Source organism: Aquila chrysaetos, chromosome 14 (assembly GCF_900496995.4).
Source record: "Aquila chrysaetos chrysaetos chromosome 14, bAquChr1.4, whole genome shotgun sequence".
Taxonomy (NCBI): domain Eukaryota; kingdom Metazoa; phylum Chordata; class Aves; order Accipitriformes; family Accipitridae; genus Aquila; species Aquila chrysaetos.
Genome location: NC_044017.1, coordinates 31,584,892 through 31,611,773, shown reverse-complemented (window position 1 = coordinate 31,611,773; position 26,882 = coordinate 31,584,892). Strand labels below are relative to the sequence as shown.

General features: G+C 38.3%; 1 protein-coding gene across 1 annotated transcript; it reads left to right on the top strand.

The window, feature by feature from the left end:
- Positions 1-956: 956 nt before the first annotated feature.
- Positions 957-25,529, top strand: SUCLA2 (succinate-CoA ligase ADP-forming subunit beta). The gene is made up of 11 exons (XM_030036463.2): positions 957-1,158; positions 3,183-3,366; positions 14,107-14,206; positions 14,401-14,563; positions 17,348-17,476; positions 17,925-18,063; positions 19,437-19,598; positions 19,680-19,822; positions 22,452-22,572; positions 22,881-22,969; positions 24,706-25,529. Exons 1-11 carry the CDS (start codon positions 1,072-1,074, stop codon positions 24,778-24,780), a joined length of 1,392 nt encoding a protein of 463 aa, XP_029892323.1. The 5' UTR covers positions 957-1,071; the 3' UTR covers positions 24,781-25,529.
- Positions 25,530-26,882: the final 1,353 nt, after the last annotated feature.

Genomic DNA, 26,882 nt, shown 5'->3' with positions numbered 1-26,882 from the left:
AAGGAGAAGCTATGATAGTGCGCTGTCAGTTTCAGAACAAAAAAATGCAACTTGTCCGGTTATTGGATAATTCCAGTTACAAAACTCAGGAGACTCACTGCTCCGGCATGACTTTCCTTCAAATCAGATCTAGCTTTGACATTCACAATGTATGGAAGAAATAACTGCCTTTTTCCTTATTATTGGTAGAGGACATTTCTCATTCTGGTGAGAATGAGAATTCTGGTCTCTACTCTTTTCCTAATTACTGTTTTCTTCTAAAGGAAAAAGCTTCACCTCCTTGTGAGTCCCAAGGTCCGTTCACTGGTTTCTGCAGAGACGTTCTGTCCCCCGCTTAGGTTCGTTAGTGATGTGACTCAGGGTACACCACGGTAAACGTACACATACTGAATTGCAAAGGCAGAGGCGCAGCTTCGAGCTGCGTGAGGCAGAAACGGTTTTTGTGCCGCGGGCGGAGGAGCCTGGTTGAGGGGGAATGAAGGCGGGCTGCAAAATAAATAAAATGGAAATGCTGGGTCTTCAGTTCGGTTCAATAATGGATGTGCGTGTGAGTTGTTGCACGAAGACACCCTGAAATGCGAAAAAAAAGAAAAAGAAAAAAACTCCTCAGAGTAAAAAATATTGTCAAATTTTCCATTTTAAAGCAGAACCAGGGCGGGGGATGGCAGAAAGGAGCCGGGGCCTCTCCTCCTGCCTGTCGCTCACCGACGTCGGGTGAGTGCGGTTGTGGCTGGATTACAACGCTTTTTTGAGGATCCCTGAGGGAAAATAACCTTTTTTTTATAAAAACAAAACCGTTGAAAAACGAGAGGCTGGGAAGGGCGTTAGCCGCCCCCTCCCGATTCCTCCCCGTCAGTCCTCCCCGACAGGGGGCAGCACGGCCGATCCGGGCATGAGACCATAGAGTCACTCCTCCCCGCCCTCCCAGGGCGCCGCGGGCGGTTGTTATTGAGGGAGAGGAGTCGCGCGAGCGTTTCCTGCTCCACCCCGTTCCCTCTGTCCCTCTCCCCCCGTCTCGGTGGTGGCGCATGCGCGCTGGAAGGGGGCACCTGAGGGCGAAGGGGCTCGGCCATGGCGGCCTCCATGATCTGCAGCCGGGTGTCGGCCGGGCTGAGGGGTAACGGCCTCCGCGCCGCTCTGGGCACCTCCACGGCGAAGGTAGAGGCCTCTGGGGAGCGGGATGGAGTGAGCGGGGTCGGGTTAGAGCCGGGCGGGCTGGGGTCGGAGTCGTTCCCTGCGAAGCGACGGCGGGAGGAGCGATCGCCTCATCCCAACTCCCGCCGCCGTCCTGCCCTGCCCGGTCGCGGCGGTGGGGCTGGCAGCCCTGTGCTCGCCTTTGGCGTACGTTCCCCTCCGCAGCTGCCGTTTTGGGTTGTGGCAGGTCTTCCCGGCGTGGTTCCCTTTTCCTTGCTTTCCAAGTCCCCCCCCCCTTCCCTAACTTGCTTGGAAATCCCAATGTTTCCATCTCCGCCGTCACCGTGACTCATACTGAGACAAGGGCAGTCAATACGAGGGGTCGGGCCGTGCCAGTAAAACTCGTCTTGCAGCTGGCATGTCCCCAGTCTCCGCTCTTGTTTCTTGTGATTGCCTTTTGGGGGTACGGCCTTGTTTTTGGCTGCAGAACCCCTGGAAAGCCGTGCGAACAAAAGAGCCGTGGAGGTCTGAAGTGTGTAACTCTCCCTGCGAGTTTGTTCTCCTTCCACATATGGAGGAAGGTCGCTTCGAGTTCCCCTCTCGTGTTTCGCACAGCTTCCCAGGGCCCCGCTGGTCAGTCAGCGCCAGAAACAGCAGCTACAGCGGTCAGCACCTCTCACTTGGGTTTCGTGCCAAGGAAAAGGCCTCCTGTTTGCAGAAGGAATCCTGTGGAAGTTAAATCGGCTCTCTTGATCCGCTAGCTTGAAATGCTGTAGTAAAGCTCTTGTGTTGTCTGCACGCTTACCTTATTTAAAATGAAACAAAACCTTAAACATCCAGTCTGTTAGAAACTTCCTAATAAAGGCTGATTTCTGTGGTACTTGTGCCAATGGAACATACTAAAAAAAACCCCCAACAAACCCCCACAAAATTTTGCTTGTATCCAAGTTTGTTTTGTAGTCTTTTTACCTTGACTCTTTCAGTGCTAAGCTGTGTTCATGGATTAGCTGATTTCAGTTGGTTTGCTGTTTCACATGTGTATAAAATTAAGGTCTTGTACAGTGAAATATGAAAAATGCAGCAAACATTTTCTTAGTTTTGTTGTTGATAATTTTCTTGTTATGAAATAGAGTTACTTGACAAGGTACCCTTTGGAAATCTATGTCATCTTAAAGTCCACGAGTAGGTGTTCTATTTAAAAAGGCATTGATCATGTAGTACTACTTCTGATGTTTTATAATCAAAATCAGTTTCTCCCTGAACTACTTTCTACAAAATACCTATCAGAAATTCTCAGAGTTCTGTACATCACTTTTGCAGATGAAATCAAGACTCGTTCCACATTGGAACTTCCTGGATTGAATGTTGAGCATGTTATATTTTACTTGGCATTTGAAATGTTGAAGTTATTTGGCACTTTTGGCAACCCTCTGATTCAGTGTAGATGTTTGAAATGGGTCATAGCTAGTTTTTTCTGTTTTGTGATAATCGTATGAAGGCTGAATAGTCTGTAGCAAATTAAATTCACGAGGTACAACCACTGAAGGTGGTGTAACTTAGTTTCTGCTGCCCCTCCTTCCCAGGGCTTGCTTAGCTCTTAGTTTGGCAGACACAGGCAATTACCAAAACTTTCGAACGAACCTATTCTGTGTGCTTTTCTCTGTTCTCTTATGCTTCCAAAATTCCTCAAAGTTCTTTTTGCTACAGATATATTCCTTAAAGTACTTAAATATTTAAGTACTCAAGGGTGTTCTAATGCTGCCAGTCCTTGTCAGTGCTAGCAGCTTCACCAGCTCTTTCCCACTGCCCCAAGAAAACCTCACAAAACCCAATACCAAACCTGACATGAATGACTGATGTGGAAGCGTAGTGTACAAGAAGTGTAGGATTAAGTGTTCAGGTGTTTGCATTGGTATGCTAAACCGTACTTGTTTAATATATAGACTTTTTTAACCTAAACAAAGAGGGCAGTTTTTCACAGCACAGTTATGTTCTTTGTTCTTTTTGTTTTCTTTTTTTTTTTTTTTTTTTTTTTCCTTTTCCTTCAGGTGCTTGGTGGAAGTCCAGGAATACTCAGTAATCATGGATTTCAGGTGCAACAACAGCAACAGAGGAGTCTGTCACTACATGAATACATGAGCATGGGACTGTTGCAGGAGGCTGGCATTTCTGTTCCACATGGACTAGTTGCCAGGACACCAGACGAAGCTTACAAAATAGCAAAAGAAATAGGTATAATATTAAAGAGAACATATACAATATAGGCATGGGATTGATACAAGGTGTAACTACTTTTTCTGTCTTTCCTGGTAAGACACTTCTTGGAGTTCTGGATATACCTTCTCTTTAAGAGAGCCTTTCCTGTGAAGCAACTTTCTTGCAGATTTGAGTATTTACTTTGGAGCTGACATTTTCTTAATTTGAAGTTTTCTAATGCTTAAGATTGCTCAGTGCACAAGCACACAGTGTAATCAGTTAAGTGACCTAGTTTTAAAGACACTCTCGGTTGTGTATTGAGACTTGTTTATGAACCTAAACTGTGTCCCTGAAATTTCAATGGGGAAGGACTTGATTCTACTTCCACTAAAGTCTGAGAACATATGTTTCAAGCACCATCATTCCCGTAACCCAGATGCTGCAGATACTTTTCCTGTAACTTGTGAGTCTTGTTTAGAAGGAATGGGGCAGGTATAAATTGTATTAGCCTAGACTAATACAACTACCTAAACTTCTTTGAGATGAGTTTGAGATGACTCTGCTTTGTGCAAATCCTGGATTTCTTTTTGCTCTCAAGCAAGGTTAGAGGAAATCTTGTGTGAAGAGTTTCAGTGGTGGTGGCAGGTAAGGCTTCTGTAGTCCGAGATCTCATATAGAACAGAAGATGCAAAGCATACTTACCTTTAGGCTGCAGAAGAGGAGTAAAATCCTACTCCTTTGTGATCGTGCTGTGCTGGCAGAATGCAACTACTTCATGCAGGAGGGGAGAACTTTGATTGCTTGTAGTTACACGCTAAATTCCTGGCTTGTTGATGAAAAAGCATCCAATCTCCTTTGCCTCTTTGACCTTTAATTTTGGGATTGACTCTGCCTATTAATTTGCCACTTTACCTCCTATGTATCTTAGTAAAATTTTTGTTTAATTTGGATGTAATATAGAAGTCAGCTTCTATTTGAGGCATTAATATTCTTTTTTTTCTCTTTTTAATTTTTTTTTTATTTTAGTTTAAAGCTTTTTTTTCCCCCCTGGAAAAAATGCAGTAGGCTTGTCACACAGTTTTAATGAAGGACATTGCTTGTCATATTCCACTCTCATATGCAAATGCCTAAATCTGTTTTCACCTCCAAATGGATACATTTGTAGTGATTCCTGGGGTTATAGATCTTCTTAGATTCATTTCAGTTTCATTTGTAGATTTGAAAAAGAGGAATAGTTTTTTTCTAGAGCAAATTATGCTGCTTTGTAATATAGAAGGCAATTGAGAAGCTGCTTTTCCTTCAGATCTGGTGCCCCAGAAATTCAGGTATTGTCTGCCTGCCTTCTTTGTCTTGTTCCCATTAGAGAGTAAATGATACAAAATTATAACTTCATTAATATGAAAGAAAGGTGTAAAATGCTTCTGTTCTGAGAATGCCTTAAAATTCAGACCCTCACCTGATAAGGGTGAGCTTATAACATGATCTAAACTTCACAAATCGGGCATAGCCCTTTGCTTACATTAATATCTGCACAGATGTTCTGCTAGTGGCGAATGAGACAACATTTGCTTATGGCTTTTTCATAGACAGCAGGGAAACTCGCAGGCCACGATTCCTTTGTTTTGTTCCTTGTTCAGAGAGGAGTCCTGTAGCAAAGTAGGTTGTCTGACTGCTGGTTTATAGCTCTGTCTGATCCATGTGACGTCAGAGGTATGCCTTTCATCTGGAGTATGCGACTCTGTGCAACTTCTTGGGCGTCAGAAAAATGAAGTTGTGAAGTGTATGAGTTAGTGTCCTTTAGTAAGCTAGAATAAAGGAATTCAGGGCTTCTGGTTGTCAGCCATATACTTTGTTTAAGTTGGTATGTATTTGACGCTATGGCTTTCTTTGGTACTTGAAATGAGGAAGGGAAGACTTCCCAAAAGGAGAACACACTGAAGGAGCTTGAGTTTTTGAGGCATTGCTCAAACATTGTCCAGAACTCATTCTGAATGGTGACAGATTACCCTTTGCTCCAGTGTTTTGGATTTCTTTGTTATTGTAGCTATTTCCCCACTTGTTTTCATTTAGTATGTACTTAAAAAAAAAATCAAGCCAAACAAACCAAATCTCTAGCAGAATGAAAAAAAATCTCACTTTTTTTTGTCCACCTGCTCATTGTTTAATTTTGTTGTGTAAGAGTTGTTGCCAGTAGATATGAGATTATCTTTTGCTTCTTTTTATGTGTCAAACTGGTTTTTCAAATGTTTGTCTAAACCGTTACAAAGATAGTTGGTAATACTGCTTTCTCTGTCTCCCTAGTGCTGATCCACATGCTCCCGATAACCTTTAGTCAGAAACCTGCTCTCTGTAAACTTGAGTTTGGCAATGGATTTCCTTCCTTTTGCAAATGCCTCACTTCAGTTAGAAATGGGTAACTTTTTATCCCAATGAATAACAAATACAACCTTCTCATTAGCGAAGATTATCATGGTTTTGCTGTGGCTGTAGCTAAATCAGTGTAACCCTGTTGTATGAACAAAGCCAAAGCTTAACCATACATTTATATATACTGTCACTGTAAGGTAACTAGTGTGTGGTAGAGTCAAGCTGAAGCATACAAATATTGCAGTTTGTCTTAAAGTCTAGTTAGAAGAGTGCACTAAATATTCTTTAAATAAAAAAAAAAAAAGAAATTTGTTAGAATTTCATTCAAAGTTATGCCTATCTTGAGGTCTGAAGTTAGATGAAACGGTCTGGAAGCCACAAAGGTTGCTTCCTCTCCACCTCCCCAGTCTTTCTTGTACTAAATATTTTTTTCTGCCAAAGACCAAAGTGTCCTAAAGAGAGCAAATTGTTTACCTATATGTGAAGTAACTTTGAAACATATGTGAAGTAAAACACAGTATTTGAGCTTGCATTGTTTTCTTCCCTATAACATTTTTCTAATATTTTTAAAGGAAACTGAGATTAAAGTAGGTGCCATGAGCAACTTTTGAGCAATGATGACAGATCACCTATGGTTTGAGTCTTAAGGAAAAAAACCTTAAATTTTTTTGCTGTTTTGAAAAAAAAATTGATTTCTGCTGCAGCTATCAGACTTCTTAAAGTGCTGTTTTCAACTCAGATTTCTGTTCCGGCTGGGTTCTGCAAGTGATTATTGTTTTGCTTCTATTTTTTTAAAATCTTTCCTGTTGCATCATGGGAAGGTTGGCCATTGTAATTATTACATCAGTTTGCATATAGTTTTTTCTTTGCATATTTGTTTGGCTGTTGAGAGTCATCATTGGAATTTGTTACTTATCACAAGCAGCTTTTCCCTATAGAGAACCCTCCCTCTCATTTCAAGTAAATTGTTATTGCATACTGGTTCATGAAACTATTATTATTTTAAAATAACTATTACTGAATAAGTCAGTCCCTGGGAGTAGGTTTGGACCTCCTGTAAATGTAACTGCTCACTTTTCCTCCAGTAGTTCACTGTCTCCATTCAAGACCTCCAAATATCATTTGTGCCACTGAAAGAATGCATTCTACTCAGAGCTGAGAAGACTTGTATCTGATGAAGTCTTTAAACACTTCATTGATTAAAAAGAAAAAGTATTTTTAGTTATTTGTGGGCTTTGCAATATGTGGCTCTTCATATGTTACATGAGCGTCTCACTTAAATTTTGAAAAAGCCAGCTGAGTAAATTCTGTTCTAGAGTGTTGATAAGAGGCTGCAGTATGCCTTGATGGTTGCCTCTCAGTTCAGGGTTTACTCTCAGCCTACACGTGCATTCCAGCTAGCACTGGCACCGGTGCTGATTTAGAAGCTGATAGGCATTTGTTATCAAGAACGTGACTAATGACCCTGAAGACTTATTGAAGAACAGATGCTTCATCAGTGTGATCGCAGATAGCTTAGCAGAACACACTCTGAAACGTATAGTATTGCTGTTTGTTAAGATAGCATCTATGTAAGTGTATGTGTTGCTGTAACTGAAGTTTTGATGCTTCCTGACATCTTCCTCTGTTAACAGTTGTGTGGAAGGGAGTGACATACTGTATGCCTGTAGAAAAGCCTGCTTTTCTTTTATAGCCTATATTTCTATTCATGATGATTCGAGACCTAAGACTTCTGAAGTGATTAGTATCTTGAAGCAGCTTTTGTGTTCCTGTAGTTTTGTAGGATTTTAGGATAGTGAATCCCATGGCTTTATGCTTATGGCAGACTGTCAAATTTTAGTAAAATAAAAAGCTGTACAGAATAGGAGGTGTTGAAAGTTAGGCACTGAGATTCTCACCTTTCTACACCGGAGTTCTTGAAAGGAGACTGAAAGCAATGGAGTCTGATGCTACTTTTGCCATTGCAGTTTAAGATATATAGTCCATCTCTTTTATCAGTGTGATTTATAAGGTAATGATCTTTTTTGGTATGCTTTCTACAGAATGACTCAAGTAATTGGCTTGGCTGTATTCCTGCAGACAGTTCTGTGATTAACAGATGTTTCTTTTCAGACCTTTTAAGTTCTTTTCAATGTTACTGAGACCTCTTAAGTTCTTTTCAATGTTGTTTATTTTATTTTTCTGTCTATTGCTTAAATATCCAACCTGTATCTGTTAAAAAAGAAAAAAAAGCAGTACATAAACCTGGGTAGATCTGTAAATAGATTTATTGATCTCAGGCTTGATTTAGTCAGAAACAAAATATGTGTACAATGATTTTCTTAGGTAAAGTACTAGCATTTTCTTTATTAGCTCTTCAAAAGGATAAGTATTCCAGGCACTGTGGCACAAAAACTGGGGTGGTTTTCTCCTTAGTGTATGCCACACCTTCCTTGGTAGTCTGTGATTAAGTTTTTTTTCTTTGTTCTGTGTCACACTGAAAGCTCACATCTAGTTTTTTGTTCCTAATACTTGTTGGTGGTTTTGCCATTATCCATTTTCCCTGTTTGTGAATTATCTGCTTGACTATGTTAACTGATGTCTTTTAGGTTGTCTGTAGAGTCTGAAGCTCCAGAGCGTTTTTTCAGATGCTGTAGGATGTGGATGATGATTTAAGGTGGCAAAGTTGTGCAGAAATTCCCCAGGTGTTAAAAAAACCCTGCTGTAGTGGTCAGTGTTAAGTAGTTTTTTCCAATTATGTTGCTGCTTACCTGATCAAAATCTCTAGATAACCAGCAGTAGCAGTATAGAAACCAAACATTTACTTGAATTCTGGCAAACGCTACTTATTTGGCATCTGAAGCTTACATTTTGCTTCAGCCTTTGCTTTCTTCTATAGCACTTCACTCCTTTGAAGTTCTATCAAAGCATGTTGTTGATAATAATTCACTAATTCAAAAAACTTGTCTAACCAGTGCATTCAAATTTTGACTGCTGTATTTTAATTGCTTAACTTAAGCTGTTGCCAAAAACAAACCTGTCTTATGAGTTGGTGAAAAACTTGATGCAGCTGATTAATGTCAGGAAGTGTTTGTGTAGAAAATAATATTTTGTAATAGCAAAACATCTTGTTTGCTCTCCTGACTGGTATGGTCCTTTCAGTGAAAGTATGAAGATTCCTGGCACATAAATATTTCAGTAGTCATACTTTTGATTTGCATGCAGTGATTCTTCTAACACTCAAAAGTTTCAAATGCTGAAAAAATGTAATTTTGAAGTTGAATTCTAAATAGCTATACTTATTAACAAAACGCAGACAGTATACTCTGAAGAGATTCTCTGCCTGTGTTGGCGGAGTTAGGGTCGGCATACTCTTGATGTCGAGACTTCTGTTGATAATACATTGTTAGTTACAAGCCCATCTTTTCCCTCCCTAATTCCAGTAAATACAACTACGTTGTTTAAACTTAAAATTTTTTGTTATATCTGTGCAACAAGAAAAAAAAACTGGTTTGCGTTATAAATGCAGAGATATTCTTCCTGGAACTAAAAACTTTTATATACAGAGTAACTGAGGCAAAAGTTATGTCTCTCTCTCTCCCAGGGTAAGTTTGCAGCTGGATGGTAGTTGAGAATTTGATTGGCACTTGTGTTACTAACCTACCACTGCCTTTTACTGTTGTCTGTTTGTCAGAACACATTAGGCTTGCATAGTTATGAAGGCGTTTATAATATGTGAAAAGCGGTACTGCTGCCACAGTCAATATTGGACAGAGAAGTGGCAATTAAAGTGATTTGACAAAAGTCAGAATGGGAACTTGTAAAGCAGACTATTTTCATAAAGTTTGTCTGCCCTAATCAGACTTTCTACTTGCATAGAGAACTTCAGAGATACAATGGAACAACAAGCCTTCTTGCCTCTTAATAAGCTTATTATAAGGGTTGTATTTTGCATAGGTCAATGCATGCATGCAAGGAGAGAGAGGCCTTTCTCTCAGTTTGAAAGCTTTGGTTATGGAATCAGAAATTATTCCTTCCAATAAATAAATACCAGTATTGCTAGAAATGAAGATTGGGCTGTTTCCTGTCTGTATCCTTTCACTGTCTAGTTAATAAACAATTGTTGAAGGTGAAATCTGTACTATTAGTCCTGTTGTCCTGAACAGACAGATGCTAACTTGGTCTTCTGCTGATTTCAGGCACCTGTTCTCATTGGTATTTACTGTTAATTTTCTAAACACTTCCTGATTCTTTTCAGGTATTTTACTTGCACACACTTTTAGTGCTAACTGCCATTAATATGGAAATGCAGCTTTTAACAAATGCTTGTTCTGAGTTTTGTGCATTGGTGTCTAGCTTGCTTGCCTGAGACTTACTACAGGTTTGTTATTTTGTTGTACAGTGCGGTGTTAAGGCTTTACAGTTTGTTACTGCTGCTGAAAGCAGATGTCCTGCTTTCTGTCCTGCTCACTTCAGTGCCCCTGTGCATGTGCCTGTCACACGGGGCACAGGCTTGCAAAAGTACTGTCGGCTGGATTAGCTTTTGCCTTCAGAGGAGTCACTCTTCTGATACGCTTCAAGGCATGATTGCGCAAATTCTTGTGCTGGCACAAGAAAGGAATCTGGAGTGAAAAGCTGAGGATGGGAGGCAGGATGGGACTGCTGCTGTGGTTTAGGGTTGGCCGGAATAAAGTGTCCTGACTTTGTATGTGGATACCTGCTCTAGGGCAGAAACTGCTATTTTTTTATTGAAACAAAAGCCTAGCAGTATTTTAAAGCAGTGTAAGCAAAAAAGAAGGGCACAACTGTTGGTACTGAGTAGAAAACTGTTAGCTGCTGGTTTCCAAATTTTTTCTTGGGTTACTCTGTATCAGCAGTTCTCTGCTGTGTCAGATTGTGTGATAGTGCTGCAGATGAGCTGTGTGACCAAATATCTCTGTCCTCTGGTTTTAGGGTTACTTTAAATAGGAGCTGTAGGAAAAAAATGTTTATGAAACAATAAAGTTTCTGCATGGGTTAAGTTAAGGTTTTCTTGGGACATGTTATCTTAAATTATCTTAAATTTTGTTTTAGGAACATCTATGCAGCTTAATTGCTTGTAAACATAGCTGGTCAAATAATCCTTGAAGTGTTACTTGTTTATGCAATCAAGCTGCTAGTTTGCTTGCAGTGCTGTAGGAAAACAAATTACGAATCATTAATATCCTGCTCACGTAATGCTGCAATTGTTGCATTCTGTTGCATAAGGGATAGTCTAATGACAACTTTGTTATGGCCAAAACTGATTGTGAAGCGTTTAATGTTGTTTCTCACAGACTTTTTTCCGGATGTCTCGTATGTTGCTGAAGTGTAATCATGCATAATAATTGAATTCTTAATATCCTGTGGGATCTGGGCAGTGGTGCATCTAGCCCAATACTCTGCCCCTCGTGATGGCATACTATTTAGGGAGATTGTTAGCCTGGCTATTTTCTGCAGTCCATACCCCTCATTTTCCCCCAGCATTCATAATTGTTGTCTTAGGAATATCAGAAGGAACATCTCTGCCCAGTTCCTTTTGAATCTCCTATTCTTCCTTCATGTCTCCTGGCAGGCTTCACTATCTTCTGTGCAAAGAAGTGTCTCTTTTTCTTGCACCTTTATAAAACTGCCTTCCCTTGGTGGGTGGCTTTTGTTTTTGGTTGGTGTAGAACAGGAAACAGAATGTATGATATATGTGTAGTTGTGTGTTCTTGCTCTGTATGTCACCAGGTATGGCTAAAGACCATCATTATAGAATCATAGAATGGTTTGGGTTGGAAGGGGCGTTTAAAGATCACCTCGTTCCAACCCCCCTGCCGTGGGCAGGGACACCTTCCACTGGACCAGGTTGCTCCGAGCCCCATCCAACCTGGCCTTGAACACTGCCGGGGATGGGGCAACCACAGCTTCTCTGGGCAACCTGTGCCAGTGCCTCACCACCCTCACAGTGAAGAACTTCTTCCTTACATCTAATCTAAATCTACCCCCTTTCAGTTCAAAGCCATTACCCCTTGTCCTATCACTACATGCCCTTGTAAAAAGTCTCTCTCTGGATTTATTGTAGGCCCCCGGTAGGTACTGGAAGGCTGCTATAAGGTCTCCCCTTGCTTTGTTTTTTCTCCTTTGATAGATTTAAAGAAGTGCTGAGCTCTTTTAGTCCCTTCTTGTAAGGCAAGCTCTTCATATCAGTGATCATCCTAGTAACCTGTCTTCCCCATTGAAAATTACTTTTATGATCAAGCCCAGAGTTAAACGTAAAGTTCCAGCTGAGATCTTACCAGAGCTTTAGTTGGCATCTGGTTCTGACTTGTTCAGATTCTGGCCTTTATTGCTAGAAGAAGTAATTGCTACAAAGAAGGTGCCTGTGGGTGAACTTCATGGCTTTCCTGAAAACTTCTCTGTAGAAGCAGCTTTTACCTTCTGGACTTGGTGTAGGAGATGAAAAGCAGGGTGGAGAAATAGGACCCTCTCTTCTGAACTTCATAGTGGACTGTAAGTTAAAAGTCTTGATTATTAAGTATATCAGTTCTGATTCTTTGTCAGATACAAAACTTCTGTAGAAAGCTCAAAATAGTAAAATAATGCTGTGAATATTTTAAATCTTAAAATATTTGAGTCACTTCAGAACCTTGTGAAGGAGCCTAGGTGGATCCTCTGTGAGCAAGGGAGCAAGTGTGGGGTTTGTGGGGTTTGGTTTTGTTGTGGTTTTTTTTTTGTTTTTTTTTTTTTTTTTTTTTTTAATTTAAATCTCTTCAGAAAAGAAAGTATTTCATCTCTCTTTTATACCAACACTAACAAGTCCTGCTCTTCCAAATTTTGTGTTTGTATATACTTACAAGGTAAATTGTTTTCAAATGGATGGAACTTTATTTTTGAGCTTGCATATTGGAGTATGTGGCTTCATTTATTCATGAAGCTACTGTTTATAATCTTACTCATATATGAGGCTTAGTGTTTCCTAAAGCAAGCTTTGTACTTAAAGTAGTTGCATAAAAGTTAAGTCTTGTTTTGCATGGCTTCTATTAAGCATGCTAATTTACTTGATTGCCAGTACTTAGTAGTTATAAAAAATAGTTATCTTCAGGAACTGAATTAAATATTAAATAATAGACAATAGTAAATCAACATATACTTGCATATTTATAACCATCATGCTTCTTGTGCCAAAGAACTTGATATCAGTTGTGAATTCAGAGATCTGTTGTTAGGTAGACAGTCAAGAAATAAAATCTACAAGTAGCTAGTTGGGAGTAGTAAGTTGAGCATTCCCTTTGCTTATAGCCACACTAGCTTGTGATATTATGCAAGTTTAATTTTATCTGGCCAGGCAGGATACAGGTCAAAATAGGAATCAACACAACTTTTTTGTGATTGCCATAATCTTTTTCAGTATACATAGTGGCTAGTTTTGCTTAAGTACTGTAATTTTTCTTTGGCTTTTCCATGGTTGCCTTTTCACATCCAAGAGAATAGCAAGTTCTCTCTTTGCTTGGAAAGACTGGAGTGGGTCAGCTATTGGTGGCATGGAAGAAGGTGGAATGTGGTGCACAAATGTGAATGGGGCAGCTCTTAACATCTTGCAGTCTAGCTGCTGTCTGCAGTGTTTTCAGTGTAATTGAACTTGAATAATAACTCAGGGCTTTGTTTTTCTTCCTTTATCACCTTAAATGACTTGATGAGCTTTTTTCTTTGCTTTTTGTCTTTCAATGACACTTCAGAATATCCCAGATGATTTTTATTATATTCTCATACTTCATTTTTTTAAACCCAAATGCACAGTCTCCCCTACCTAGAAGAATATTTTGTAAAGGATTTTTAAATGGTTAAAGCCAACTAAAAGGCTTACTCTGCCTGCTCTGGGAAAAATAGTGGATTTGCTTAGGCCTCTGACTTCTGCAAAGTACTTAAGCTTATGCATCAGTGGACCTGCAAGTTGACTTGGGTAAGTACCATAGGTACATATTATTGCTGAGAAGATAGTGGTTACAGGTATAGGGCATTTGTACTTGACTGAGGAAAATCTTGGATTATGGTGTGTCAGATACTCATTTTCATCTTGTTAATAGTCTGTGAGATACTAACCATTTCTTACTGGGTGCTTAATCATTTGTGATTCAAACATATGTTAAAGATATATCAGAACACTCAAAGTATTAACACTTCTGGATACTAACTCACCAAGGTTTGTTCTCAGAACAGCCTAAAGCTGCAGTTTGTGGATGGTTTGAGACTTTTGGAATAACCTATGTGAATTACAATACAGTCTTTGATTCACATATTTGTCTTTTGAATCGGAGGGGGTGGGGGTGGAGAACTGGGGATAAAATGAAAACAGCCTTTATTATTCTACCTGGGGCAATTTGTTTTAGTAGTCACAGATGACAAATTTTGGGTTTTCTTTCATTCTAGGTTCAAAGGATCTTGTGGTAAAAGCACAGGTTTTAGCTGGTGGTAGAGGAAAAGGAACATTTGAAGGTGGCCTCAAAGGAGGAGTGAAAATAGTTTTTTCGTAAGTTGTTTCTAAATTATCTGACCAAGTGGAAAAACTTCGAAGTTTCACATTATGAGTTGAACCTATTGCTTAGTTTAAAATCAGTGTTTTAATAATTAACTTTAAAATAACAAAAATTAGATAAGATTTTTTATGCTACTTCTATTTTTTCAGCAGTTTCTTTGTCACATTCTGAGCTTCTTTTATTCTAGTCCAGAAGAAGCAAAAGATATCTCCTCCAAAATGATTGGAAAGAAGTTGTTTACCAAGCAGACAGGAGAAAAGGGCAGGATATGCAATCAAGTATTTATCTGTGAGCGCAGATATCCCAGGAGAGAATACTATTTTGCAATAACAATGGAAAGGTCTTTTCAAGTGAGTAATATGAGAAATAGAAGTAAACTAATTAACTTGTTATAGCTGAATTTAAAAAAATAAAAAAACCCAAGCAAAACTGTTTACTGTACTGGTCACTTGCTTTTCAAAATCAGAAATATACATGAGCTAATTCTTGTTTCCTAGTATCTCTGATTATATGATTGCCTTAGTTTTTAAATGCTTTAAAAATGTAATGCTACAATTTAAATTTACGGAATAATAAATGAGTATCGGTAGCCCCAACTGAAGTTCAGAGTCACATGGCTGAAAGGGAGATGGGTGGAATGAGGGGGTTATTTTCATTTTGGTTTTAGTTCGCACTTATCTACCAGATGCTCATACTAGAGTTTAGTTTAAAAATACAGCTATGTGTATGCATGTACATGTACACACTATTTAAGCATGTCAGGAACAAGATAAGTAAAAGGCTTTTGGAAGAGCCAATGGTCCTGGATAAATCAAACATCCTTTTTCTCCAATGTGTGGAGGTTCCTAGGGGTGCACAATTTTGAGAGTGCTGGTAGCTTTCTTATGTCAATACTCTTCAGGAACTGGTAAGAAGATTTGGGCCCAGAGGTCTGTCTTCAGAGCTTTCAGGAAGATGAAAGCCGTAGTCTCTCCTGCTTGTACATTCTGTATGTGTGGGTATGTAGTTTTTTAGGCTACAATTCAAACACAGGTACTGAAATATGTCAGTGTATTTTTTGACAGACTGGTGTTCCATTATGGAGCATAGAGCATGAATTGCAAATTAACTTCAACAAAGCCAGGGTATAGCAGATCTTGGAACTTTATTTTCTGAAGCTCAGCAAAACCTGTCTTTGGTCTATCCAGATGCTCAAGAGTTTGCAGAGGCACTGCTCTTGGTAATTGGAGGAGTATCTCTTTCATGGTATTATTTCATGAGTATGAAATACTTTTCTGTGGAGGAATGAGGAAACTAGTCTTGCTCTTTTTTTTTTTTTTGGTTGCAAAATTAGGAGTTAAATATTGTATTTGTTCCTTCCTCTTCCTTTGTAGTGTTCTTTCTGATAGGAAGGTATCAGTTGTGTTGGGTTCTGGTACAATTAGGTGACTTGGGCACCTACATTCTGTTGTACTCTATAATATAGAGCAGGGAAGATCCAAATGCTACAGTACGCACCCCAGATTTACCACAAGGTGGCATTAAAATACTGTAAATGGCTGGATTTTATAATCTTAAAATTGTGTAAGCAGTAAGCAAGCATCCTTATGGAAATAAAATTTACTGTAACCGATTTAAGCAAATTAGATAAAGAAGGGAAACGTATTTTCCTGACTTGTTCTTGCTCTCGTATAAAAAAAGTAAATCTTATTAGTGTATATTGAGCATAACTGTGTGGGTTATTGTCTTTTGATAGGGATGTGCCTTGTTTTTACTGCTGACTTTATAAGTCATGTTTTTAGATGTGCTTGTAATTGCTGTAACTTGTCTAGGATGCTTGTGATGAGGAAACGCCTTTCAAAAGAAGGAAGTGTGAAGATTGAATAACACAATGTGTATTCCTGATGTTGCAAACCTCTTCCTTTAAGGGGGGAAGAAAGTCTGTAAAACAGTCAGTTGAAAGTGGAACTTGATATCTCGGGTGTTACTCGCCAATAGAGGCAAGACTTCTTATGTTTTAAGCAAAACTGTGCAGTTTGGTCAATTTTGTGGAATGATGAGTTATTTTTATAATTTGTTTGTAGCTTCCTGCCTGTTCAGGATATGAATATCCAGAAATGTTCATTGTGTTGAACCTTGCTGTTAGATGCAGGATAATTCACCATCTGTATGTTTCCATTTGGAAGGATGGTGATGGGAGGGGAGCGGTGTGGTTATTAGTCATGTTCTCTGAATCAGTGTCACACTTTCTGTAATTAATTGTCAACAATTATAAGGCTGTTCAATGTTTAAGACCTGTGCTGATATGAAATGCTGCCTTAGTACACCAGCATAATCCATGCACGGGTGGTGATAAGGGAAGGTAGTTTGAGATGATACGAGTGAGTATGTCTTCACTGTAAACTGGAGGACAGTTCCCATAGGGAGAGATTTTTAGGTTCCATGGTAGTGAGTCGTTGATGTTTTTGTTGAGATTTAGATAGCTTTTTAAAAAAATCTATGCTGCAAATGTTATGAATTCTGGTTTCTTAATTTCTTTTATTATTGAATAATTGAGTGCTGTTTTGTCAGAGCTCCGTGACTTATTTTCTGTGATGGCTACAGTTATTGAGCTCTGTGATCCTACTGAACAGGAATAGTTTGCAGTAATCTGTCCCTCGGTTCTGCAGACCTAGATTTGCCCTTGGAGTTGGAGCATGGTGGTGTGAACAAATGAGTGCCTGGCACTTCATGTGTGTTTGTGTAGGGGCGAGTGGAGAAGGGGGAGATGAGAGGCTGTTCTTTTTCAGGTGACAACCTAGGAGATAAAATGCATATAATTAATAAGTCGAATCTTTCTATCAAAATTTAAAACTAGTGTGTCTGTGTTAATTGCTCTGTTGCTTCAGTGTATACAAAGGAAAGTTTTCCTTGTTAAAAGAAATTGGACCCAACATACACCTTAGAATTTGGAAAGTATTATTAAAAGGTTTTATATAGATGTATTGAATAGGTAGTAACGTTCTCCTCAGAGCATGCAAGTAAAGTGCCCAAATAAAAAAATTTCCAGCTAACAACAAGGTTTTATTGCTGTAAGGTAACTTATGGGAAGAACTAACTTTCAAATGTGTGGTATAAAATTACTTATGCTTTTTTTTTCCCCCTTTTTCTTCTAGGGTCCTGTGCTGATAGGCAGTTCTCAGGGTGGTGTTAATATTGAAGATGTCGCTGCAGAGAATCCTGATGCGATAATTAAGGAACCCATTGATATAGTAGAAGGCATAAAAAAGGAGCAAGCTGTTAGGGTAATTGTTAATGTGGAAAAGTACACATTAGCGAGGATGGGAGGATTGCTTTTAAATTTTGTAGTGTGCGTGCATTCAACCTGCTGAGTTGTCTTTAAACCCTTTTGACATTTTGAAACAGATTTGAACTAGATACTTAAGTATTTTCAGGGGATAGTCAATGTAAATCCAACTCTGTGTGACAGTGCTTTATCTAGCTTTTGTATAGTTTTGTAAAGGTATATGGTGATGACTTTTTACTAGCTCTTTTTTAGGATAAGTGCAGTGTCTTGTATTGAAAACAATCTTTTCAAACCCAAGAGTTACTCTTTTTCCTGAAAGGGAGGAGAGGTTCTACATCTACAAATTCAGTTGACACTGAAATAATAGCTAAACTGGGACATTCCTAATTTATAACTAAATCAAACCCCGAACATCAGTTAACTGATAACCAATCTTTTACTTTCAGCTTGCCCAAAAAATGGGATTTCCTCCTAATCTGGTCGATGAAGCAGCTGAAAATATGATCAAATTATATAATCTCTTTCTGAAATATGATGCTACCATGATAGAAATAAATCCTATGGTGGAAGATGCATCAGGAGTTGGTAATGTTTCTTCTTCATATTCTTCATGTAACAGCTTGACGTTTTTGTAAATCTTAGGTAGTTGCTTCGCACTGCTAAAACTTCAGCTGTATACAGCAAGAGGACTTAGCATTAACATGGTATGTTGAAAAATGAATTTAATAAAGCATATAAATTTGAGAAACTAAGCAGAGTAGATATCTGCTCTTAACTGCTAAGTAGGTTCTTAAGTTTAAATAGCTTCCTTTTAAAATTTTTTTATTTCTTTAAAAAGAACATATCTTCTGCTCTTGAGTGTTTGGCTACCCAGCATAAGGCATTCCTGGAAATTTGGTCTTTTCAAAATTTATTAATTGAAACTTGAGCCGTCTTGTGTATTTGAAGTTGGTACTGAAAAGGTAACCAGAATAGTAGCATGTTCTAAAAATCTGCTGCCTTTACTACTCAGGCATCAGAATGACCGATTGAGTTTGATATTTGATGTATTGAAAGACTATAGGTGTTTAAGTGATATCTTGATGTTTATCAGGTTTTTAGCATATCCAGTTGCAGAATAGTTAGTTAATATTCAATCACAGCCAATTCCCCTCTCACCAAAAAATAAGTCTGTGGAGAATATTTGTACTTGAACTCAGGTACAGCAGTTTAAATTTAAACATGAATGTAGTTCCTTCATCGAAGCTTACAATTACTCTCCTGTTATTGTTTGTTTTTTTTTTTTTAAATAGTACTGCTTAAATGAACAGTATGGAGCAGTCTCTCCCATCTGTTTCTTGTGCATTGTCATTTTTATATCATCTGTAGTGAGGGGTAGAAATGAAGTTTTACATTTGTACAGACAGAAATTTAGTTCTGATGTAAAGAATACTATAGGTTTTCCATGTCACATGCTGTATCTAAGTGAAATTTACTTTTGTGTGTATTCTTCTGACACCTGTTCTTCCAACTCAGATGTTTTTTCATTGTGTTTCTGTGTGTTTACATGCATGCACACATACTATATATTTAATCTAAAAGCAGTAAACTAAGAGGCATTAAAAAAACCCAAAGTGGAGACCTTCTGCAGGGATTAATTTTATGCTAATTACTGAAGCATAATTTGCCCAGATTTATCAAACAGCTTGTTGTAAGCTGCTGTCTTTAGAGTGTCTCAAGAAATACAGTTATCTTCCCTTTTTGTGCAGTTAAAGGGACTTAACTGATTGTGTGGGTAAACTGGAAAGAATCTTGTGTTTACATGCAGTGCTAAGTGTGTCTTTTCAGCAAAACTTTAAGTTCGGACTGCATGAGCTAGCTGCCAAGTTTGACTTAACATACTTTAACATATTCATGTAGCAGTTGAGCTATAATTCTAGTATTGAATGATGGTTTGGTTTTTTTTTTTTCCCTTTCAGTGATGTGTATGGATGCAAAGATAAACTTTGACAGTAATTCAGCCTATCGTCAGAAGAAGATCTTTGATATGCAGGATTGGACACAGGAAGATCAAAGAGACAGGGATGCCGCAAAAGCAGATCTCAACTATATAGGATTGGATGGAAACATAGGCTGCTTAGGTATGTTCTATTTAATGAATTTTAAATGACTTAATGGATTTATAAACTGAATTCCTAAATGTTATCTTTATTCTCATATAGTCAATGGTGCTGGTTTAGCTATGGCCACAATGGATATAATTAAACTTCACGGCGGAACTCCAGCAAACTTCCTTGATGTTGGTGGTGGTGCTACAGTGCAGCAAGTGACAGAAGCCTTTAAGCTTATTACCTCTGATAAAAAGGTGAGGGAAGAGTTGGCATATCAGGGTCCTACACAGTGGTAAAACAGGCTATGATTTGAAAGACAATGCTTAGTATGTGTTCTCCAGAAAACATGTTTTTATAAGCATAGAATTAAAAAGGTAAGAAAATGGAGATGTTAGTTTAATCTTGGTGCAAATGAAGAAGGCCTGAAAACCTGCTGAATTTTTTTCCTTTTTTTAAAAATAGGTTCTTTGGCTGTGTACTAAGTAGGCAGTTTTGTGTCCTCCGGTTGAAGTTACAGCTGTATTTGAATCTTCCCAGAAATCTTTGAGTCAGAAACTCCCCCCGCCTGCTGTTTAAACAGAAACCAGTATTCCGATGGGTTTCCATTTCTTTTCTTTTCTTTTTTTTTCTTTTTTTTTTTTTTTTTCCCCTTTTGGGCCTGTTTTGCAGCTGGGTCTGTTTTGTGCATAGAGTTGTAGAGATGAATATTCACTGTGCTGTGCACAAACAAGATTCTAAGGTACTAATTATATGTAATGTAAGATAAAATAACTTTGTAGTGGGCTTGGAAGGGCATTGTTGTTTTATCCTATCGAAAGTTTATCAGAAGTGTTTGAATATTAAAATAATAAACTGGTTGAAACTAGAGGAAGAGCTTTACCATCCCAGAGAGACAATCTGAGGACTGGATTGATATCTACATAGAAGTGCTTATCCCAGTGGGAACTTGATGGCAGTTTGGGACTTTTAAAAAGAAAGAAAAATATGAAAAAGAGGTAGCTGAAAAAGGTGGGATTGACTTGCAGGACCTGGTAATGGTATGCTACTTTTGCACTAGAATTTCATGCACCACTTGCTTACCTTTGTAAAGGTCCGGAAACAAAGAGTGAGTGATGTTACAGAGGAGCTTAGTCTCTTGCCCATTGGAAAGATTTTTGTTAACAAATGCAGGGTCTGACACACCCTCCAAGAGTGTTACAGAATCATAGAATCATATAGGTTGGAAAAGACCTTTTAAGATCATCAAGTCCAACCGTAAATCTAACACTGCCAAGTCCACCACTAAACCACGTCCCTAAGCGCCACATCTACATGTCTTAAATACCTTGGGCAGCCTGTTCCAGTGCTTGACAACCCTTTTGATGAAGAAATTTTTCCTAATATCCAATCTAAACTTCCCCTGACGCAACTTAAGGCCATTTCCCCTTGTCCTATTGCTTTTACTTGATAGAAGAGACCAGTACCCACTTCACTACAACCTCCTTTCAGGTAGTTGTGGAGAGCGATAAGGTCTCCCCTCAGCCTCCTTTTCTCCAGGCTGAACAACCCCAGTTCCCTCAGCCGCTCCTCACAAGTCTTGTTGTTCTTCAGGTTCTTTCAGCAAACTGAGGGTAAAGTGAGGGACGCAGGCACAGATCACCTGAATTACAGAGAGAAGAGGAGAAGAAACTAGGAGGAATCTGGAGGTTGCTGATTTGGGACAAGTTCTTGTAATACATGTTCTCTGCTGATGCATGGACAGAGGGTGTCCAAACAGACTTCTTAATATATCTTTCCCTTTCTGTCTTCCTTCAGCTGCTCACCGTTTTATCAAAAAACGATGACTGTAGCTGGGATTCCTAGTGCTGAAAGTCAAACAGCAGTACAGCCCACTGGTGTCTTGGACTGCACTCTGGCTGGCACTCTGGGTTCAGTTCAGGGTCGTTTGGAACAGCCTTCTAGGGTGTCAGTCTAAGTTGCCTCTACCCATTAGTAGCAGGAGCAAGAACAATGTCACACAGCTGAACTAGTCTTAATTGCAAGATAATGAGAACCAAGCTATTAACCAGTTGCAGGTTCATGTTTTGTCTTGTTAAGTTTATTCTGTCCTCCAAGGCTGCCTACCCATTTTTGCTCCTACTTTATTCCATCATTCACCATTGACTGTGATCTTTTTATCCCTCCTTTCCACCACTTGAGTAGGAAAAGACTTTCCCTTAACCTCAGGCTTAGTCCTCCTGAATAAAACACATTTCAGATAGCTTCCCTCTAAGCATGCTAGCTTTTAAGTAAACTGTATAAACAGTGTCTTGTGTATGAGTTTTGTAAATTTTCTGTGTTCTTTTAGCATGGCTTCTTCAGTATGTGGAGGTATTAGAGTGGGAGGTACCTCTGCTGGCGTAATGTTAGAAATGGAAAGAGAAACAGTTGACAAATTAAGTTGCTAAATGACTTTACTGAAGTTTCATTTGTTTGATTTACTTGAAATCGAACAGCTCTCTTTTTATTAATGATGCTCAGAATGTTCTGAAGTAATGTACAGTGCTGGCTTTGTACAGAAAATGAGTGTGTCTCTTCAAGTAGACGTCCAGAATACACACTGGGAGTGAGGGAAATGGCTATTGCCAGCAGCTCATGCTGGTTTGAAGGACAATGTGGAAGTTTCTTGGGGCAGGCATTTTTGCAGTAGGGTTTTCCTGAAGTAACTGTTCTGCTGTTTGTGACGTTATAGAACTGTACTTTTGTTGCTGATGTTCTCTAGAACAGAAATGTTTCCTTTCTTTCACAGAGTCCCTTGTTACACTTACAGAGCTTGAATTTTACTTAGGCTGAAAGGCTGAGCAGTGCTTTTATCTGATGTGCCTCTGGCCATTTTTAATGTGAATATTGTCATTGATTCTGTAGGTACTGGCTATTCTGGTAAATATTTTTGGTGGCATTATGCGATGTGATGTAATAGCACAAGGCATCGTTATGGCAGTAAAGGATTTGGACCTAAAAATACCTATTGTGGTACGGCTGCAAGGTGAGTGTGCTTCCGTACATGTTAAATATATTTCTGTCCATATTGACAAATGTTCTTGAGCTTAGATACTACATAGCAAGTTGCCTGTAAGCTGAGGACTACAGAAAAATAAGGCAAACCTTGAATTAGTTGGTGAGGATTGGCAAGTTAATAAAAAGAGATTTCCTGCTTTTATAACTACTGAAGTTGTTGTCTTCTAGATTTATTCACTAACTTAGGTCTGGAACAGGCTTCCTAGAAAATATGAGACTATTCTGGTAGTAGTAGTCTCCTGTTCAATAACAGTGGCATTTTACCTGTTTCTCAAGGTACACGAGTTGATGATGCCAAAGCTTTAATAACAGCTAGTGGCCTCAAAATCCTTGCGTGTGATGACTTGGATGAAGCTGCAAAAATGGTAAGATATCTGGTTACAAATATTCTTTTCAGAACGTAGCATCTGTTGCAGAATATTGAAAAGTTGAAGCTCCATTCAGTCAACTAAAGGTAGCTTAGGATAAATCACAGTGCCGGTCATTATCAGGGCCTGAAGCAAATATTTTACAAATTAGTAAATACATATTTTGTAAGGAGAAAAACTATGCAGTCAGAAGCTATTGTACCCCAGAAATTTCTGTGTTTGGGACTTTTTTCTTTTTTTCCCCACTCTGAAAAGCAGGTTAAAAAATAGGTTAAAAACCCCCCAAAACCTACAGGTAAATGACCAGATCAGTCACTCTCCTTGGTAGGGGAATGGCTAAGAGCTTAGCTTTATTAATTAGAAGAAAATACTTAAATTGAGGTAGCTGAAGAATGCAATGTAACACTTCCTTTGATAGAGCACTGTATTTCAGTGTGCGTGATTAAAACCAAACATAGTTGATTGTCTGTTGCCTCATAAGGCAATTAGATAGTCAGACATTCAGACAGGTTGGTTGTGATATTTTTTTTTTTTTGTGTGTGTGTGTGTGTGGTTTTGTTTTGCTTGTGGTTTTGTTTCTTGGGGTTGAAGCTCTAGAAGCAGGTGTGGATTGCTTGGAGGAAGAACTTGACAGTATGGTCTTCTGTTTTAAGGAACAGTATTAAGTCCTGGTATGCTGATCAAGCTTTGGTTGGGTCAGTGGAAATCTTCCCTAGCAGTACATATGGGTTTTTAAGTTATATTGCATCTACATAATGCATCTTCTAAAGCTCCTGCTGAATCTAAAGTTCTCAGCCGAATCATGGAGCCATGCAAATGGAGTTAAAGTTAGTTTTGTAATCTTAGATTATCTTTAGAGCACTTTTTGAAAGGGTTATAGTTGGTTTTGTATGTAGCCCATAGGTAATGCCTTAAGCAGGTTTATGTAAGATGATGCCATGAGTGGGAAAAACAAATGGATGAGGATAGATCAGAGTCATAAGCTGAGCATTTGAAGCAGTGATTATAACCAGTGATGATAAAAGTATGGGGTTTTTTTCTACCTAAATATTCAACAGATGTCTGTAGCTTATTCTAGCTAACTAGTATTTTAGGTGCTTTTGAAGTTGGGTAATGTGGACAAGAAAAACATATTACAAATGTGCAGCAACAGGGAAGATGAAAACTTTTGATCTGCAAAAAATTAGAGGGCACCTGGTGGATTTTGTATCATGGGGAAACTGATAGTTCTGAATCTTTTTTTTTTTTCCCTAAAGAACCATTTACTCATTTATAACATTTGATTCTAAGCAGGAAGTAATTCATAGAGATTTTAAGTTGTTATGCAAGAGAACTTGAGGCTCCATAAGGTATCAAAATAAGATCCAAAAATGCTTGCAACAAAAACTCAGAGGAGAAATAGCTTCTAGATATATAGAATCTCTTGTGAGTGGGTATCCCAACACCTCCCAAGAAAACAAGGTGGCACATAAAAGTTTAAAACTTGTAGCATTTTATCAAGATACTTGGTTGTAAATGAGACCCAGACATTGTGTAACTGTGTGAGATGTTTTCTAAAAGACTTGACTGATCTTTCATTTAAAAGCGATTAAGAAGCACCGGACTAAGTAATAATATTCCCCCCCCGAAGATCTTGCTGATGATTCTCTGGCGTTACTTTGTTTAAAAAGATTGGTCCAGCTCACTCAAGTTAGGATTGTTTTGAAATTAAGTCTGTCTTTTCTGTTTTTCAGGTGGTGAAACTCTCTGAAATAGTAACCTTAGCAAAACAAGCTCAGGTGGATGTTAAATTTCAGTTGCCAATTTGATCTGAGAAATGTCATGCCAGTGTCTAACATGTTCTCTGAAATACTGTGTTCTGTGGGATATTTTTGATTTTCTTGTGTGGAGGTTTTGATTGTTTGACAGGCGCACAAACTGAAGTACCTGGTCTTTCATGTTAACATTCAGAATGGTCAGAGTTCTTGTAAAAGCATGTATTGCTGATATTTAGTCCTCCTTAGTTGTTGTTCTCAAGCCTCCAGCTTCTGCTGCAGAATGTCACTTGCAATATACTTCTGCGCTGTCCAAAGTAAAGCTTCTGGTTGAAAAATAATTATTCTGAATAAATCCTGAAGTTACTTTACTTGTAAATTTGTATTAGCCTTGGTTAAAAGTAAATATGACTAGATTATCTAGTTGTCCATGTGGAGAAATGTATTGAAACGGTATTTTATATTGGAGACAGTTGTACTTAGTGTAATGGACATGAGCAAACCAATCATTATTTATGAACAGGTGCATTTGAACTTGATCAGAAACATTTTTAGAAGTGCTTCACTGAAGTGGCTGGTAACTCTTCTGGACAACATGTTTAATCACTACAAAATATACTGTAGCACTTAGATTTTCACAATTTCCAGTCCTTACAAAAAAAAAAAAAAAAAAAAAAAGCATCGTGTAGTTTTATATATGAACAAGCATTTACCAAACCTCAAGGAGACGGAATACATAGAGAATTTAAATGTCTATTGTACATCGCTAATAAAATTGTACATTAATAAAATGTCTCCCAGAACTTCTACTGTCTTTTTCTTTATAAGTCACCATTTTGATAAATTGCATTTCCTCATGGATTAAACCGTAATGTAAGATAGAAAGCTAAAAGCTTTTTAGCAGTAAATTTACAATAGCACATGTTAATTTTTTTTCCTCCTTGAATTGCATTGTGTGATTAAAAACACGTGAACTCACACTGTGTTGAAAAGCTTGGACAGATACCATGCATGTAACATGTTACTAAAGTGGCCATAACTGATCTCTGCACAAACAAATACGCAGGAAAATGTTGCTTTTTGGGGACATGCTGCTTCTACTAACAAATCTAGTATTAACCATTAATTTTCGTCACTTTACAATGCTGTTGATTTTGGCATTATGTGGAACTTGGATGATGATCCATTTACCACTTAGTTTCCAAATGATGTTAAATTATTATTACTCATTTTTTGTTTGTATATTGTAGGGTTTTTTGTTTAAAATGCTGTTTTCTTGGCTAATGATAGCATAGTTTTATCAGGAAATAAGACTTGTCTACGGTGGGATTTCAAGATGGGAAATCATATAATCATGAACTAGGGACTTAAAAGGATTATAAGAAATGTGGGGAAACTTACAGTCATTCATATGTGGTTTTGAGGTAGATAGGACGATAAATGAAGAAACTTTAAACTAGTGTGGTGTATTTCAGTAGGTTTTTTGGCAGTACTAAAGGAAATCAGCAGAAATTAAACTCACTCCAAATTTAAACTGGATTACTTTTGATCCTAGTTGGTCTCTCATAACTGACTACTGTGTGCTGTTGATCCAGCATGGTAAATTGGGCTTGTGGGTATGCTTGGAATTGCTTTTATTCAATGGCCTTGAATGGAGTTGCAGAGATAACTAGTTTGAATAGATTTGTTAAGCATTGAATAATTTAGAGAACATAATTAATTTCTAGCATGTGGGTTTGCTTCTAGCCTTATTTTTTTACTTTTAAAATCTGTGTGGAATGGTAATGTTCGAGGTTCATAAGGAGGTCTTTTTTTTTTTTTTTTTTTTAAACATACCTGAACATACCAGCGTAATTCTTTCTAAATCAGAGGGAGGAACAATAAGACAAAAGTGACTTGATGTTGCCAAAAATGACAAATGGAAATGGTCTTTTAGTACAAGTACTGGACCAGAATGGAGGCAAAACTAGATCCTGCAGTTAGTCCAGAATTTCCTTATAACCTATTTGAACTGTTAAATGTAGTCGAGTAGGGGAGAGGAAGCCAAGGCAACGTCATTTCCATCTTTGAGAGGAATGTAAAATACTGACATTCTCAGTAATGTGTTCACAAGTCACAGACTTGACGGAAAGCAGTGTTTTGCCATTAGGGTAATT